Below are 15,607 nucleotides of genomic sequence, written 5' to 3'. Positions count from 1 at the left end.
AGTGCATGTCAAGTCAGCAAGCAAGTTGCAAATACTCATCCAACAAAAGCTTTCATGTCAACCACAAGAGTGCTAGAACTCCTACACATGGATTTATTTGGACGAACAACATACAAGAGTTTGGGAGGGAATCTCTATTGTCTTGTGATTATTGATGACTATTCAAGGTATACATGGGTATTCTTCCTTCATGATAAATCCAAAGTTGCACCTTGCTTCAAGAAGTTTGCCAAGAGAGCTCAAAATGAATTTGAAGTGAAGCTCAAGAAGATAAGAAGTGACAATAGAAAAGAATTTGACAACACAAACATTGAAGCTTATTGTGATGAAGTTGGGATCAAGCATGAAGTCTCCGCAACTTATACTCTTCAACAAAATGGTGTAGTTGAGAGGAAGAACCGGACTTTGATCACTCTTGCAAGGACAATGCTAGATGAGTACAACACCCTCGAAGCTCTATGGGCGGAAGCAATCAACACCGCATGCTATGCATCAAACCGCCTATTCCTTCAAAAGTTCCTTGGCAAGACACATTATGAGCTGCTCAATGGGAAGAAGCTGGACATCTCCTTCTTTAGGGTGTTTGGTTGCAAATGCTACATCTACAAGAAGCGGCAACACCTAGGGAAAGTTCCAAAGATGTTGTGATATTGGTTTTCTTATAGGTTACTCATCAAAATCCAAAGCATATAGAGTATTTAATCATGCCACTAGCTTGGTTGAAGAAACATATGATGTGGAATTTGATGAATCTAATGGCTCCCAAGGAGCACATGAGAATCTTGATGATGTAGGTGATGAACCATTGAGGGAGGCTATGAAGAATATTCTAGTGGGAGACATCAAGCCAAAAGATGATGAAGATGATGTACAAGTCATTGATCAACCTTCTTCATCAAGTGTGCCACAAGATAGTGAAAAAGATGGGAGAGTAGAAAATGAAGATACTCATATCTCCCATGAGCAAATGGTGGTACAAGCACAAGATGTTGATGCTCCACAACCACCTCCTCAAGTGGTCAATAGAAGAAATACACCTCTCCTACAAGATCATCCACAAGATCTCATCATAGGGAGTCCATCAAAGGGTGTAATGACTCGATCTCAAAAACTTACTTCATTTATTGCTCATCACTCTTTTGTCTCTTGCTATGAGCCTACCAAGGTAGAAGAAGCTCTTAAAGATCTAGATTGGATCAATGCCATGCATTAAGAGTTGAATAACTTCACTCGCAATGAAGTTTGGACTCTTAAAGAGCGACCAAAAGGTGCAAGAGTCATTGGAACAAAGTGGGTGTTCCGCAACAAGCAAGATGATAAAGGTGTTGTTGTGAGGATCAAGGCAAGACTAGTTGCAAAGGGGTTCTCCCAAGTTGAAGGTTTGGATTTTGGAGAGACCTTTGCACCGGTTGCAAGTTAGAAGCCATCCGTATCCTACTTGCATATGCATCACATCATGAAATGAAACTATATCAAATGGATATGAAAAGTGCATTTTTAAATGGCTTAATTAATGAACTAGTCTATGTTGATCAACCTCCCGGGTTTGAAGACCCTAGATATCCTAATCATGTTTATAGGTTGTCCAAGGCACTATGGGCTTAAGCAAGCCCCAAGAGCTTGGTATGAGCGCCTTCGGGACTTCCTCATTGAGAAGGGCTTCACCATTGGGAAGGTTGACACCACACTATTCACCAAGAAGCTTGATGGGCATATCTTTATTTGTCAAGTATATGTTGATGATATCATATTTGGATCATCAAATGAAGACTCATGCAAAGAATTTGGTGAATTGATGTCGAAGGAGTTCGAGATGTCAATGATTGGTGAGCTTACATTCTTTCTTGGTTTTCAAGTCAAGCAAATGAAAGAAGGCATCTTCATCTCTCAAGAGAAATACACAAAAGATCTTCTCAAGAGATTCAAGATGGATGAATGTAAGCCAATCAAGACACCAATGCTTACCAATGGACATCTCGACCTAGATGAGGAAGGTAACCTGGTTGATCAAACTCTCTACCGTTCCATGATTGGTAGCTTATTATATTTAACCGCATCTAGGCCTGACATCATGTTTAGTGTGTGTATGTGTGCTAGATTTCAAGCTAATCCTAAGGAAACACATTTAATTGCCATAAAAAGAATCCTTAGGTATCTTAAGCATACACCAAGCATTGGCCTTTGGTATCCCAAAGGAGCTATATTTGAATTAGTTGGCTATTCCGATTCGGATTATGCCAGTTGCAAAGTTGATAGAAAGAGCACATCTGGAGGGTGCCATTTGCTTGGTAGATCACTTGTGTCTTAGTCTTCCAAGAAACAAAATAGTGTGGCTTTGTCCACCGCTGAAGCGGAATACATTGCCGTGGGTGCTTGTTGTGCATAAATATTATACATGAAACAAACTTTGCTAGACTATGGTGTAGTTCTAGAAAAGGTACCTCTTTTGTGCGACAATGAAAGTGCGGTAAAACTTGCAAATAATCCGGTTCAACACTCTTGCACCAAGCACATAGATATCCGCCATCACTTTCTAAGAGATCATGTTGCTAAAAATGATATATCACTAGAAGGTGTAAGAACCAAAGATCAATTAGCGGATATATTCACTAAACCGCTAGATGAGGCTACATTTTGTAGATTGTGGAATGAGCTCAATGTACTTGATTTTAGTAACTTCACTAAAAGATGAGCTTGTGTTGTCCCTTGCATTCATTGCAATATACAACATGTTTAATTTTTGGTAATACATATAGGGCTTGTCTAACATGGTTAAGATAACCGCCGAAAAGCGTGTGAAGAAGCTTAACCTTGGATCAAACTTGACAAGCAACTAGATTTACTTACAAGTATTGCATATGCATGGATGTTGTCTTGTCGTTTTGTTCCATTTGCCCTCTTATTGCCTATTTTCTTAAAAAGAATTATAGCCTAAGGCAAATTATTTTGATAAATATGAGGGTTTGAGAGAGGTCACTCACATCAGTCCCAATTGGTGTTTATTTGGATCTTATTTCAAGTTGGGACTTGATTGGGAACAGGCAGCGCGGAGGAACATTGAAGATTTGCTGGAAAAGAGTGACCGGATGCTACACCGGACTCTGCAGTCCAACATCCGGTCAGTTTACAAGAGGTGAACAGAAGCTGAAGGAGTGACCGGACTCTACGTTTGAGCATCCGGTCAGGAAGGGTTCCAGCGTCTGGTTGATCTACATGGCATTAAAGGTAACTAACCGGACTCTGGTTGTGTCCGGTCATGGACCATCGGACTCGTCCGGTCGCGATTCTGGAGGAATTGGACCTCTCTGGCATCAACCGGACGTTGGGTGGTAGCATCCGGTCGCTACCACCGGAGCGTCCGGTCCATAGATATCGTGCAGCATCAGGTCTCTTCCCTGGTTTCCATTTCTGACTCGTGAGGGCCACCGTATTTAATCAAAGCACTAGGTTTTTCTATGACCTAATCCGCCGCCGACGCCATAGCCACCGAGCCCTGTAGTCGCCGTCTCCAGTCAGCCAGCGCGCCCACCACCGTCAGCCAGCGCACCCACCGCCGCCAGCCAGCGCGCCCACCACCGCTAGCACGCCGTCACCAGCCTACGCGCACGCCGTCGCTAGCTCACGCGCACGCCATAGCCTCCACCCATGAGCCTCCGTTCTTGCGCCACTGAGGTCCTTTGTTGACTCTGCCGTCCAGCGCTGGTAAGGTCTTGCTCGTGCTCGTACATTCTCGTTGCAACTCGCCCATAACCTAGCCATTCATCTCTGCGCCAATTTCACAGGGCCGTCGATTTACTGCTCATCGCCAACCCTAGCCCTAGATTCGGTGGTTCCTCGCGTGTCACTTCTCTTTTCATCAGATCGCCGTTTCATCAGGTAGCAAGCCAGTCGCTTCTATTTCGCATCTAAATTGCTTGCTCTCATAGGGTTTCGCGTCTATTAGATATATCGTATTTACTTGTATATCCTTCTATTCCATCGTGCAGCGAGTTGGTGCCGTTGAGGTGTCTATGACAGTTGATAGTCAACTCGGAGCCAAGCTCATGAGTACGGTTTGAGGCCAAGCCTCAAAAGTGTCAGTGGATAGTTGGTCTTTTCAGCGGCAGTGGTTCTAGTCAGATCAGATGGCTCGCACCAAGAATGTTGGTGGTGGTCCAGGGGATGACGATCGGAGGCCCCCACCTTGCCAGCCTACATGACATAAAGGCAAGGTGACAAAGCAGGTTGTATCAAAGAAGTGCAAGTACCCTGATGTAGAGACAACGAGAGCAGCAGTAGTCATTGAGGCCGCAGAGCATGCCAAGAGAGGAGGTGCCCGCAGTGGAGTTGTCATTGCAGATCATCTGGCACCAGACGTGCAGGGTAGACTTGAGCGCGTTGAGCATCTTCATGGTAGTCCACCTAGGACTGTCATGATGGCAGGACGATGTCTTCTTATTGTGGATCCTTAGCCTCAGGGGGAGTCACAGCAGGAGTCACAGCAGCAGCCCCCACCAGCAGAGCCTTAGCTAGCTTAGGAGACACAGGAGGGACAACAGTCACAACAGCCTCAGGAGGGTGAGGAGGGCCAGCTGGCCGAGGAGATTGAGCAGGCACCCTAGCTACTGCTATGCTGCTCTAGTCATACCCGGGTTCTAGTGTCACCGAGGCCGCCGACACAGCAGAGGGGATCACGTCCACCACCTCATCCATAGGGTCCGCCTCCAGTGATTCACCTTAACTTGAGGGCCGCCATGGCCAAGCAGGTCCGACAACTGAGGTTTGTAGAGTTTGAGGTGTGGTTTCCTACGAGGAGGGATGAGATAGTAGCAGAGGGTTTCTATACACCGCTCCAGGAAGACTTCTACAATGCATATCTAAATAGTGGGGCAGTCTTTCGATCTCAGAGAGTCTATAGTATTGAGGCTATTATGGTAGCAGCCGGAGAGCATATCTGCCCCTACTTATCATATTTGCCGGGGCTAACAGATCTGATTGGCCAGACAGGATTATGTGTACCATCTTGGGTTCGGTAGTTCTATGCTTCGCTCTACGTTGACCCACAGCATAACTTCATACACTTTGTATTCAGAGGCAGAGACTACAGAATGATGAGTTTTAGGGCCAAGGAGATACTGAGGCTACAGGAGCAGCCTATCAGGTTACATGAGGTTTGTTATGTACAGCAAGAGCCTCCTAGGCATCCTCATGGAGGTTTGGTGCTCCCTACTGATCTTGTACGACATTGCTTCAAGGAGCCCTTTGGTGAGGGGTCGAGGAGGAACCCTAGTGACCTTACTCCTACAGCTCGAGTGCTAGAGGCTATCATTAGGAGGACACTACTTCCTAGGTTGGGATACAAAGAGGGCTTAACTCGCCTCTAGCTTTGGCTCCTCAATGCCCTGATGCAGCAGACTGTGTTTGATATTTGAGACCTCCTTCTATCAGAGATGGAGGATACTATAGCTAAGGGCTTCAAGGGTCGCAGGCAGCTTCCATATGCACATTGGATCACATTCCTTATGCTCAAGGCTATGCATGTCAGGACACCAGAGATGGTTGCAGAGTATAGAGGTGCCACCATTGAGTTTCTAGCTTATAACATGGCACAGAGGATCAGGCATAGCACACCACATGCATCCACTCAGCTTTGCTGTCGTCCAGATGTACCAGAGTTAGCAGCTCAGCAGGACGAGATTATCAGAGGCATAGCCGCTACTGAGGAGGAGCAGCTTGAGGCTCAGGAGGAGAGGAGCGAGTCTAGTGACAGTTCGGATGATGACTACCTACCTATTCCTTAGATGCCTCCACGCAGACATGATGCAGAGGCCGGCAGTTCCAGCTCAGCTCCACCTACACTGCAGACGGACCCCGCTTTGCTTGCTATTCTTGAGCGGATGCAGCAGGATCAGACACGACAAGCTCAGGACACCGCTGCCAACTTTGCACAGTTTTAGGCTCGTCAGGACGAGTTCTAGCGACAGCAGCAGGTCCTCCAGTAGCAGCAGCAGTAGATGCATCAGCAATAGTTACTCATGTAGCAGCAGCTTATGGGATTTATGCAGCATGTAGTAACAGCACTTGGGGCTCCACAGTCACAGCCTTCACCCCAGCTTGCTTAGCCTGCCACCACTACGATGACTTCAGCAGTACAGCCTAGTGGGCTTCAGAGTCAGGGACAGCCTCTAGCTCCGTTTGCTTCTCCCATAGTGTAGGTGTCCTAGTGGTTATCCTCGCTAGTGGTAGCCCCACAGTTCACACCATATCATACGGGCTTCTCACCAGATTAGTCACCCTCGCTATTTGTATCTGACACGTCAGTCTCTAGGAGTCTTGGAGCATCTTTCAATGAGTTGACAGGAATGCCTACACCGCCACATATGCATACTGCCGGTCCTTTTACAGTAGCTCCCATCGCCGTGACTACTCAAAGGCTCCCTTCGTCTGTCGCATCTTCAGATCCTACGATAGATATACTAGCAGCATCGCAGGCAGCACCTGCCCCAGCTCCGACCCAGACCGCTTCAGCGACACTTCCAGCCACAGAGGGTCAGTCAGTCTAGAGCTCAGGGTCAGATGATGATGGCGCCCAGTTTTAGCTTGCTCCGCGTACCTCAGCGCCCGGCTCGTCCGCTGCAACCCCGCCGACCGACCCTTAGGTTTTGGTGTTTGACACCAAAGGGGGAGAGGGTTCGAGTATGTAGACTCAGGGGGAGCGAGTTTTAGGGGGAGTCTAGTTAGCTATTAGTCTATTATATACATTTGGAGTCTTATTTGTGTGATACACTATTACTATTATGCATTCGTGTGTTTACTTTCATGCATATTATTATATCTATGTGATAGTGATATCTATGTGATTGTGTTATATGACATGTGTGCTCTCTACTTTGAATTCCTTTATATGTCATATCACTTGTGTTATGCTCATTTGCTTTTGCTTCCGTGTTTATACTCTGATGCAAATGATCTTTATTATTTGTACTCATGCTTATTTCATATCTTTTGAGTACATCGTGTTGGCTTGGGTCATATAAGCTTGCCTAACGCTCTTGTTCTTATTGACAAAAGCTTATATGAACCAAGCATGTCAAAAACCTCACTCTTTCACATACTTGAGGTGGTATTTTCATCAATCACCAAAAAGGGGGAGATTAAAAGCATCTAGGCCCCTAGATGGATTTCGGTGATTAATGACAATACAAGATTACTATGACTAACGTGTGTTTTGCAGAGGCAATTAAGATAGGTTATGGTAATGGGGATCGATTGGGCAATCGAGGTGGTCATGCCCCTACGATGGAAATCGTTTTGGTTTTCAAAGGATGGATGACATGGTTAAGGATGACTAGTTCTAAGTGTGGATTAGAGTTGGAGTGACACTTAGAGTAGTTTAGGACTTTGTTTTTCCTTTGGCCATATTATTAAGGGGGTATGGATGGGTAGCTTGACCTAGATGAGTCTAGTGAGTTAGGTGTGGTGCACACTTGTTAAAACTAGCACTAGGTAGCTCCACAACAGCCCTATGATCCTATGGAGCAAACTTCATTCACATATGTTTGAGAGTTGGAAGTGAATGGAGGGTCAAATGCTGACCGGACGCTGGCTCCGGTGCGACCGAACGCTGGCCGTAGGGTCCGGTCAGTTCATTTGACCAAGATGATTGCGTTCGGTGCGACCAGACGCTGAGAGGCAGCGTCCGGTCGACTCCAGTAAGGTTCTAGAGAAGGAAATCTGCGACCGGACGCGTCTGGTCAGTACTGACCGGACCCTGGGGGTTTAGCGTCCGGTCGAGTATAGTAAGCATCCAGTGAGGGTTTAATGCGACCGGACGCGTCCGGTCAGTGGTGATCGGACCCTGCCAGCGTCCGGTCAACACTTAAACACTGGTGTGCGGGTTGAACTGACCGGAGCGTCCGGTCAACATGACCGGACCCCGCAGAGGCACATAACGGTTTGTTTTTCAGGCTGTCTTATAAATAGAAGCTCCACTCGTGTGTGGAGTCACTTTTGCTCATTCCAACAGCTGAGAAACACGTTTGTGAGTGCCAAGAAGAGCAAGGTCCTAGTGAGGTGATTGAGATTTGAGAATCCAAGAGAGTAGCCCCATTAGTGAATCAAGAGTAGTAAAGTGTGCATCCACCGTTCTCATTAGGCTTCACGTGGTCAAGTGAGAGTTTGTGCTTGTTACTCTTGGTGATCGCCATCACCTAGATGGCTTGGTGGTGATTGGGAGCTTGGTGATCACCCGACGGAGCTTGTGGGTGACCCAACTCAAGTTGTGAGCAGTTTTGGGTGATTCACCGCGATGGAGTGTCGAAGAATCAACCCGTAGAGAGCACTTGATCCTTGCACGGATCAAGGGGGAGCTACACCCTTGCGCGGGTGCTCCAACGAGGACTAGTGGGGAGTGGCGACTCTCCGATACCTCAGCAAAACATCGCCGCGTTCCTCTCTCTCTATTTACTTTGAGCATTTACTTTGAATATTTACTTTGAGCATTTCAATACTTGTTTTTACATTCATAGAATTGCCATGCTAGAGTAAGTTTGGAACATAGGTTGCAAGCCCTTTGTGCGTTAGATTAATAGAAACACTTTTCTAGGCACAAGGAGTTAATTGGGCTAACCGTATGATTTAATTATTGAAAGAAAATTTAGAATTAACCCAATTCACCTCCCTCTTGGGCATCTTGATCCTTTCAATGGTAACTTGGGTAACGACGGCGGATCGACGAGAGCGACGACGCCCTCCCTCCTGGGCACGCGCGGCCCCTAGGGGTGCGCTGGTGGTGGCGCTTGGCGCCCCTCCTTGGGCCCCTCTCGGCCCGTTAGTTCTAGGTTGGGAACCTCCATTGGGCGTATGACAGTTCAATTATACCATGAGTGGTCAGTGATCAGAACTATCTGATATACTATGTAAGTCAAAAGTACCTAAACCATTAATATATCGAAAAGCACCTCAGGCTATTTCCTGAATCAAACGGGAGAATAAATCAGAAAGTGTTTTCTCATGCTCAGTGCATTATATTCCTCTTTCCTTTAACTAGTTAAATGCCCGTGCGTTGTTGCGTTGCAATGGGTACACATAATATCATGATAACATATGTATGAGCGCGTGTTATACTGTATCTAAAATAGATACTGCAATCATGATGTTTTACAAGTTGCAATACACAAATAATCACCTTAATCATAATAAGTTTGTGTTTTACAATACATGTTTTACAATATATTGTACAATTAAGAATCTAATCTCTCAATATTTCGACCAAGAGAACGTGCTTTGCACGAACACCCAGCTGTAGCTGGTCACCAATCAAAGATAATCCAGAAGATAATGTACAATTAGGATCATGCCCGTGTGTTGCAACAGGAACAAACTAATGCTATGATAATTTTGAACATGTGTATTAACCTGTGAGCGCCATTTTTTGTGCAATTGCGGCACTTCACCGGGTGACATTGGTAAGTGGGTTCCATTTTTTGTACAATTACCTCTATTTTCTAAGGTCCATGTACATCATGTTTTACCTTCAATTTTATCTTAAAAAATATTATAGGTACAATAATATATGCAAGAGATGGAGCCAGAATGAACAGCTTGTTCAGAACCCCTTCCGTGTAAGACTACACCCAAAACTCCTCACAAAAAATGTAACTGCGTCAATTCTGCAGTGACAGTAACTATAAAAAAAAATCCACAGTGACTATATGATAAACTCCCTATGCCAAATCCTTCCCAATCAACCAACAACCACAGCTGGTATCCATCATCACTCGCGTTGTGGTTTTGGAGTTCAGACTGCTGCTCTGCAGCCGTCTATGAACTTCGACCTTGATCCTGCAATCGCTGCCCAATTCTTTGTATTGCTTTGTCATACAAGATCCCTCTAGAGATATGTTGGGTGTCATCACCAACAACCAAAATCACCTAGAAATCAAATAAATAGTTTAGAGTTATGCAAATATTTTGACAGAATTTGATGAGTCGTGTAGGTTAGAAGCACACACCCTTTCTCGGGGGTGAAGCCAGCCGAAAGAATCAATGGGGTTTTGAAGAATGTTCATATATACAATTTGAAGGCACTATTTTCCAGAAAATTCAGTATGGTTTTGAAGGCACTATTTTCCAGAAAATGAATAGTTGATGTTGATCTCACTTGCTTAATATGCACAAATTGGAGGTTACCTGACAAAATCATATTTGTCTGGTACCTTTTACTCTATTTTATTGCTTCTCCACTAAAGTTACATGATAGTATTGAAAGAGGCATAGTTGGCAGTTGATGAATCGAAACCTTTCCCTTTTAGCAGGCAAAAATTTCACTGGCTATAAATATTGGGAACCAGCAAACAAAGAGCTACGCTAACAAATCTACCAAGATCTAGTTAACCCAATAATGCTGATACTGAATAATGCAGATGCATATCAGCATATGTAGACCACTAACCTTCTTTTCTATAGTTATAGGATCCTTGCCTGCAGCCCAACAACAACCATTGTAAACTGAAATGTCATATCGACATTGCACGTAATTTCAGCCCAACAGCAAGGGTTGAATTTTGAACCTAGCGGAAAGACTCTGTACCACATGGAAGAAGGTTAAAATGGAAAGCAGGAGCTCTGGCATTCAGTGACAAAGGGAGAGTGCTAAATAAATGCAACTGAACAAGAAAACCGTAAGAGACACCTTTCTAGTAAGCACACCTTTCTAGTAAGCACCAGGTGGATGAGATGGCCCAGTGCTATGACACTACCAAACTTTTGAATGTCTTCATTAGTTTTCTAATTTTATATATGCTAAAACTGCATCTGCAATATATCCTTGCACCATGAATTTTAAAGAGATCATACATCATAGATCTTCGAGTGGCCTTAAAAATCGGCATCAGCTACCCCCTATGATCGGAGAAGCGAATGAGATCATGATTTGACAACGCAAAATTCATAGGAAGGAAAGTCGGATGGGGGCTCACCGTGCTTCCCCAGCGGTCGTGCACATCAATGTTGGTCTTCCAGTTGAGCAGCCACTCTGACACTGTCACGGTGGCCCTCACAGGCAGCAATGTGCAGCGCAGTACCGCCGTCAAGGTTGATGCTGCAAGAGCAGTTCCCTAGACATCACACTACAGGTAAATAGCATAGAAATGTGTAACACAAAAACTCATCTTCAACCTCAGAGTACAGGAAACTTTCAAAATTTGACACCTGAGTGATTATGGTTTGGAAATTTACACTCAAACTGTACCTCGCCTCAGAGCAAAATGAACATCACTCTCTCTTTTCAAGCTTATCCATGAGCTAATGCCAAAACCTCTGCTACATACAGAACATTTTAATTGCTAAAACATCTATCTTTTGCATCAGACCATCCACCACAATGAAATTCTCACAAAGGTAATCTCAGGAAGCCCTAGCTTACACTTCCTATCTCCAGCAGTTTCATAAATAATGCATGCAAAAGTTCCTAAAATAAAATTAAGGATCCTAAAATTTGGATTTTTTCAGCATTTCAAGCAAATTCAGCAGGCTTTCTTAGTAACTGTAACCTAATAGTAGTAGTACTATTATTAAATAGAATGCAGGCAGTAAAGCAGTAGCTAACAGCCAAAAAAAATGCCACGTAACAGGCATTACAGGTCACTACTGGATAGATTCAGGAGCTATCAGATGGTGTGACTACAACCTCAAGCTGCCCTGGTAACAAAGGTCTCAAGTTCGTGACGCATGAGCCATCAAATCACATCGCAATCCCAGCATTATAGCAGCAGTTACCCAAAGTCTCCCACACCTATGCTGTGTTCCATAGATAAACACGAAACGGCAAGGTAAACGCTACCGAACCAATCTTTGTATTACGGGGATAAAAACAATTCGGTCGCAAATGAGATAAGGAAGCAGAGAGGGGGCGTGCTCACGCGTGAGGAAGTACCGAAGTAGGAGACGGCGACACTCTCCATCCTCTTCCGCATCTTGGCCTGCACGCGCGTCGCGGTGCGGCCCGGCCCGTGGGAGGCGGCGGGGGCACCAGTGGGATCGAGTCGGATGTTGAATCCCCAAAAGGGCTCGGCCGTCGCCGGCGAGAGGGGCAGCGGGGAGAAGATTTGGAGTTCGTGCATCCTGGTAGAGCAGCGGCAGCAGAGCCAGCGTAGGTGGAATCCGAGAAGGAGATACAGGGAGAGGGGTCGGCAGACAGCCGCAAGACTCACCTGGATCACACGTGCGGTGGGCGAGTGTGGCCGCGGCTTGCGACGGCGATCGAGGCGGGCGGGCGAGGGCGGGGGCGACGTCGGAGGAAGACCAAATCCACCGCGCGAGGAGCGAGCAGGCGCGGTGGCGACGGGGATCACCTTGGGTGCCACCCGGCACCTCACCCGCCGCCGCCTGATCCGTCGCGGCGACGCGACTCCCTCGGCTTCAACGGCACCCCATCCGCCACCCATCCGGTCTCTTCCTCCCTAAATCTCGTTTTTTTTTCCGGAAGAAGAAATTGGGGTGAGGGATGCGAATCGAACCTGTGCGGTGTGGTGTTTTGGGGTCCCGCGGGAGCGGAGGGCGCGCGTGGGATCGCACGCAAGGCGGACGGACGAAGCGAACGCGGGATCGCACGGGGAGACAGAGGGAGGACCCAAAAAAATTGTAGCACGACGTCGGGTCCACTGCAGGCGCGAGCTAGCGCCGGGCAAGCGCAGACGCGAGCGATTTTTCACACGGATGTCAACGATTCTCTTATGAATATTTTCGGCCTGCTCGTTAGTTGGTTTCTGGACTAGTTTAAACATATTAATTTATTATAAGAGAAAAATAATGTTGACTGATTATTTTGGACTGACTGAAACTAATAAGCGATCAGGCTGTTTAGTTGTACACGAACCTTGGTGACGAGGCCTTCGAGGAGGCCTGTTATCTTGGTTTAAAGCTCACGTCGTGATTTGTGTTTGCCATGGGTAACGAACACATTTTTATCTGGAATGTGCGCGGTCTTAACGCGCGAGCTCGTCGTAACTCCGTCAGGGAGTTTGTCGTTCAAGAGCGTGTCTCCATGCTCTGCCTACAAGAAACTAACGCCTTGTTTAATTTCACCTCAAATTCCTAAAAAGTACTATAGTACCTATCACATCAAATGTTTGTGGCCCATGCATTGAGTATTAAATATAGACAAAAAAAAAAAACTAATTACACAGTTTGATGGAAAATTACAAGAAAAACGTTTTAAGCCTAATTAGTCCATGATTAAACACTAATTGTCAAATAAAAACGAAAGTGCTACAGTATCCCTTAAATTCCAACTTCCTGGGACTAAACACACGCTAAGTTGCAAGATGTACCAGTAGCAGTCGTTAATGAAATGATGGCAACACCGTTTGATTACTCCTTCCTCCCTGCTATTGGTTCGGCTGGTGGTGTGCTCCTGGTTTGGCGTTCGGACATCTGGGCACTGTCCAACATTTCCATCCAGCAATTTTCAATCACTGCATAGGTTGTCGAGGTGGGAAGTGGGGCCTGGGGGGGGGGGGGGGGGGGGGTTGGGTGCCGAGCTTAGTCGCAGTTCGTGCATCCTGTCCTGGGCCTTGGTTGATATGCGGAGACTTCAATATGATCCATCAGGCCTCGGACAAGAGCAATGGACGTCTAAATCGCCGTTGCATGAGTCGCTTCAGGGGCTTCATCAGTCGCCTCGCCTTGGAAGATGTATACTGACGCAGGTTCACCTGGTCCAACCGGCAGGAACAGCCGACGATGGAACGCCTTGATCGCCTTCTGGTCTCGGCCGAGTGGATGCTCATCTTCACGAATCACCGCCTGCGACCACTCTCCTCAGCTCAGACTGCTCGGACCACTGCCCACTACTTCTCGACACCGATACCGTAACCTGGGCACGCAGTCGCTTTCGTTTTGAGTCCTTCTGGACCAAAATGCCGGACTTCATCGACACCGTCGCTTCGGGATGGTCGGCAACCTTGTTCCACTCTGACCCGTTCAGACTGCTAGACTACAAATTCCGCAGCGTAGCGAAAACGTTGAAGAGCTGGAGCGCTAGGAAGGTGGGAAGCATCCGTTTCGAGCTAGCTCTTGCAAGAGAAGTGGTTCTGAGACTTGATACTGCGGAAGAGTCGCGCCCCCTATCCTTGGAAGAGCGGCGTCTTGGCAACGAGCTAAAGGTCAAATGTCTTGGCCTAGCGTCACCCGACAAAACAATTGTGCGCCAGCGTTCGAAGATCACTTTCCTGGCAGAGGGTGACGCCAACACAAAATTCTTCCACTTGCAAGCCTGCCACAGAAGAAGAAAGAACACTCTCTGCTCCCTTCGGGTGGGTGAGTCTGAGCTGGTAGAAAATGAGCAGATGACAGCAGCTCTTTTCTCTCGCTACGATGCAATCCTAGGCAATCACTTCCAACGAGAGGCGGGCATCAGCTTCCAGGCCTTGGGCCTGCCGTTGCTGGACCTCTCCCAGCTTGACGTCCTGTTCACGGAGAAGGAGGTCACGGACGCCATTGCTGACATGCCGCCTGACAAGGCGCCCGGACCCGATGGCTTAACGGGGTTGCTCTACAAGAGAGCTTGACAGATTATAAGACTGGATATCATGAATGCGCTCAACGCATTCTGGTCTATGGATTTTAGGAGCTTCAACCTGGTGAACGAGAAGCCTTCATGATCCTACTGCGCAAGAAGGACGAACCTGAGGAGATTAGAGACTATAGACAATCCATATATAGCTTCGGCAAGCTTGTCGCCAAGCTGCTCGGCAACAGGTTGTCGAAGGTGCTGGACTCCCTGGTTAGACGACCAAACCAGAGCGCGTTCATCCGAGGACGGAGCATACATGACAACTTCATGTTGGTGCAGCTCACTTGTTGGTCGCTGCATACAGCCCGCTCACCAACGGCACTCATAAAAATAGACATCGCCGAGGCCTTTGACTCGGTTTCCTGGGCCTTCCTACTCTCGAGTTCCTGGGACTTCCTAATTGGCGCGACTGGGTGTCGGCTCTCCTCTCAACGGCAAGCACCAAAATCCTCCTCAATGGAAGACCGGGCTCGAGGATCTGTCATGCTAGGGGCCTCAGGCAAGGCGACCCACTATCCCCTATGCTCTTCGTCCTGGTCATGGAAGCGCTTAATGGCCTGATCCGCTACGGACGAACATGGTTTCTTTGCTCCGTTGCCTCAGGCAGCTGCGCAATGTCGTGCATCCCTGTACGCCGATGATATGGTTCTGTTCATCTCCCCCCTGCCTGGGGATGTCGCCGTGCTGCGTGAAATCCTTCGTATCTTCGGGCAGGCCTCTGGACTATTCACAAACATGGACAAATATATGCGTCGCAAGGCCAATTCGTTGCTCGCCTGAGCAAATCAACTTCCTACAGCAAGCGCTTGGCTTGTACAATGGCCGAGTTCCCGTGTCGCTACCTTGGGATCCCCCCTATCAATTGGCAGATTGTCGCGGTCTGAAGAGCAGCCTCTAGTTGATGCCGTGGCAAAAAAAAATTCCGACTTGGAAGGGAAACTTGCTAAACCTAGCAGGAAGGGCAACGCTGACATCTGTCACTCTTTCGGCCATTCCGACACACGTTGCAATTGCAGTGTGTCTGTCCGCCTGGGCCATCGGTGAGATAGACAA

General features: G+C 47.0%; 2 protein-coding genes across 15 annotated transcripts; one reads left to right on the top strand and one right to left on the bottom strand.

Annotated features, from left to right (window-relative positions):
- Window positions 1-9,297: 9,297 nt before the first annotated feature.
- Window positions 9,298-12,654, bottom strand: LOC136528237 (uncharacterized). 14 transcript variants are annotated; one of them, XR_010777021.1, is made up of 5 exons: window positions 11,901-12,654; window positions 11,669-11,778; window positions 10,959-11,096; window positions 10,433-10,881; window positions 9,298-9,912 (listed from the first exon to the last, which is right to left on the bottom strand). XR_010777021.1 is itself a non-coding variant. In XM_066521171.1 (4 exons), exons 2-4 carry the CDS (start codon window positions 12,099-12,101, stop codon window positions 9,802-9,804), a joined length of 450 nt encoding a protein of 149 aa, XP_066377268.1. In that variant the 5' UTR covers window position 12,102; window positions 12,192-12,654; the 3' UTR covers window positions 9,298-9,801. The 14 variants fall into 14 exon arrangements, 4 of the variants coding, with proteins under 4 accessions (XP_066377268.1, XP_066377267.1, XP_066377265.1 ...); XR_010777020.1 differs by having other exon boundaries at window positions 10,959-11,080; XR_010777023.1 differs by having other exon boundaries at window positions 10,959-11,080; window positions 11,669-11,773.
- A 1,244-nt stretch (window positions 12,655-13,898) lies between these two features.
- LOC136526076 (uncharacterized) lies at window positions 13,899-15,334 on the top strand. Its single transcript, XM_066518854.1, has 3 exons — window positions 13,899-14,501; window positions 14,609-14,764; window positions 15,158-15,334. Exons 1-3 carry the CDS (start codon window positions 13,899-13,901, stop codon window positions 15,332-15,334), a joined length of 936 nt encoding a protein of 311 aa, XP_066374951.1.
- The last annotated feature ends 273 nt before the right edge of the window (window positions 15,335-15,607 follow it).

The sequence above is a fragment of the Miscanthus floridulus genome, chromosome 19, assembly GCF_019320115.1.
Source record: "Miscanthus floridulus cultivar M001 chromosome 19, ASM1932011v1, whole genome shotgun sequence".
Taxonomy (NCBI): Eukaryota; Viridiplantae; Streptophyta; class Magnoliopsida; order Poales; family Poaceae; genus Miscanthus; species Miscanthus floridulus.
Note: the sequence above shows the minus strand (reverse complement) of the source record. Positions and strands in the feature narration are given on the sequence as shown.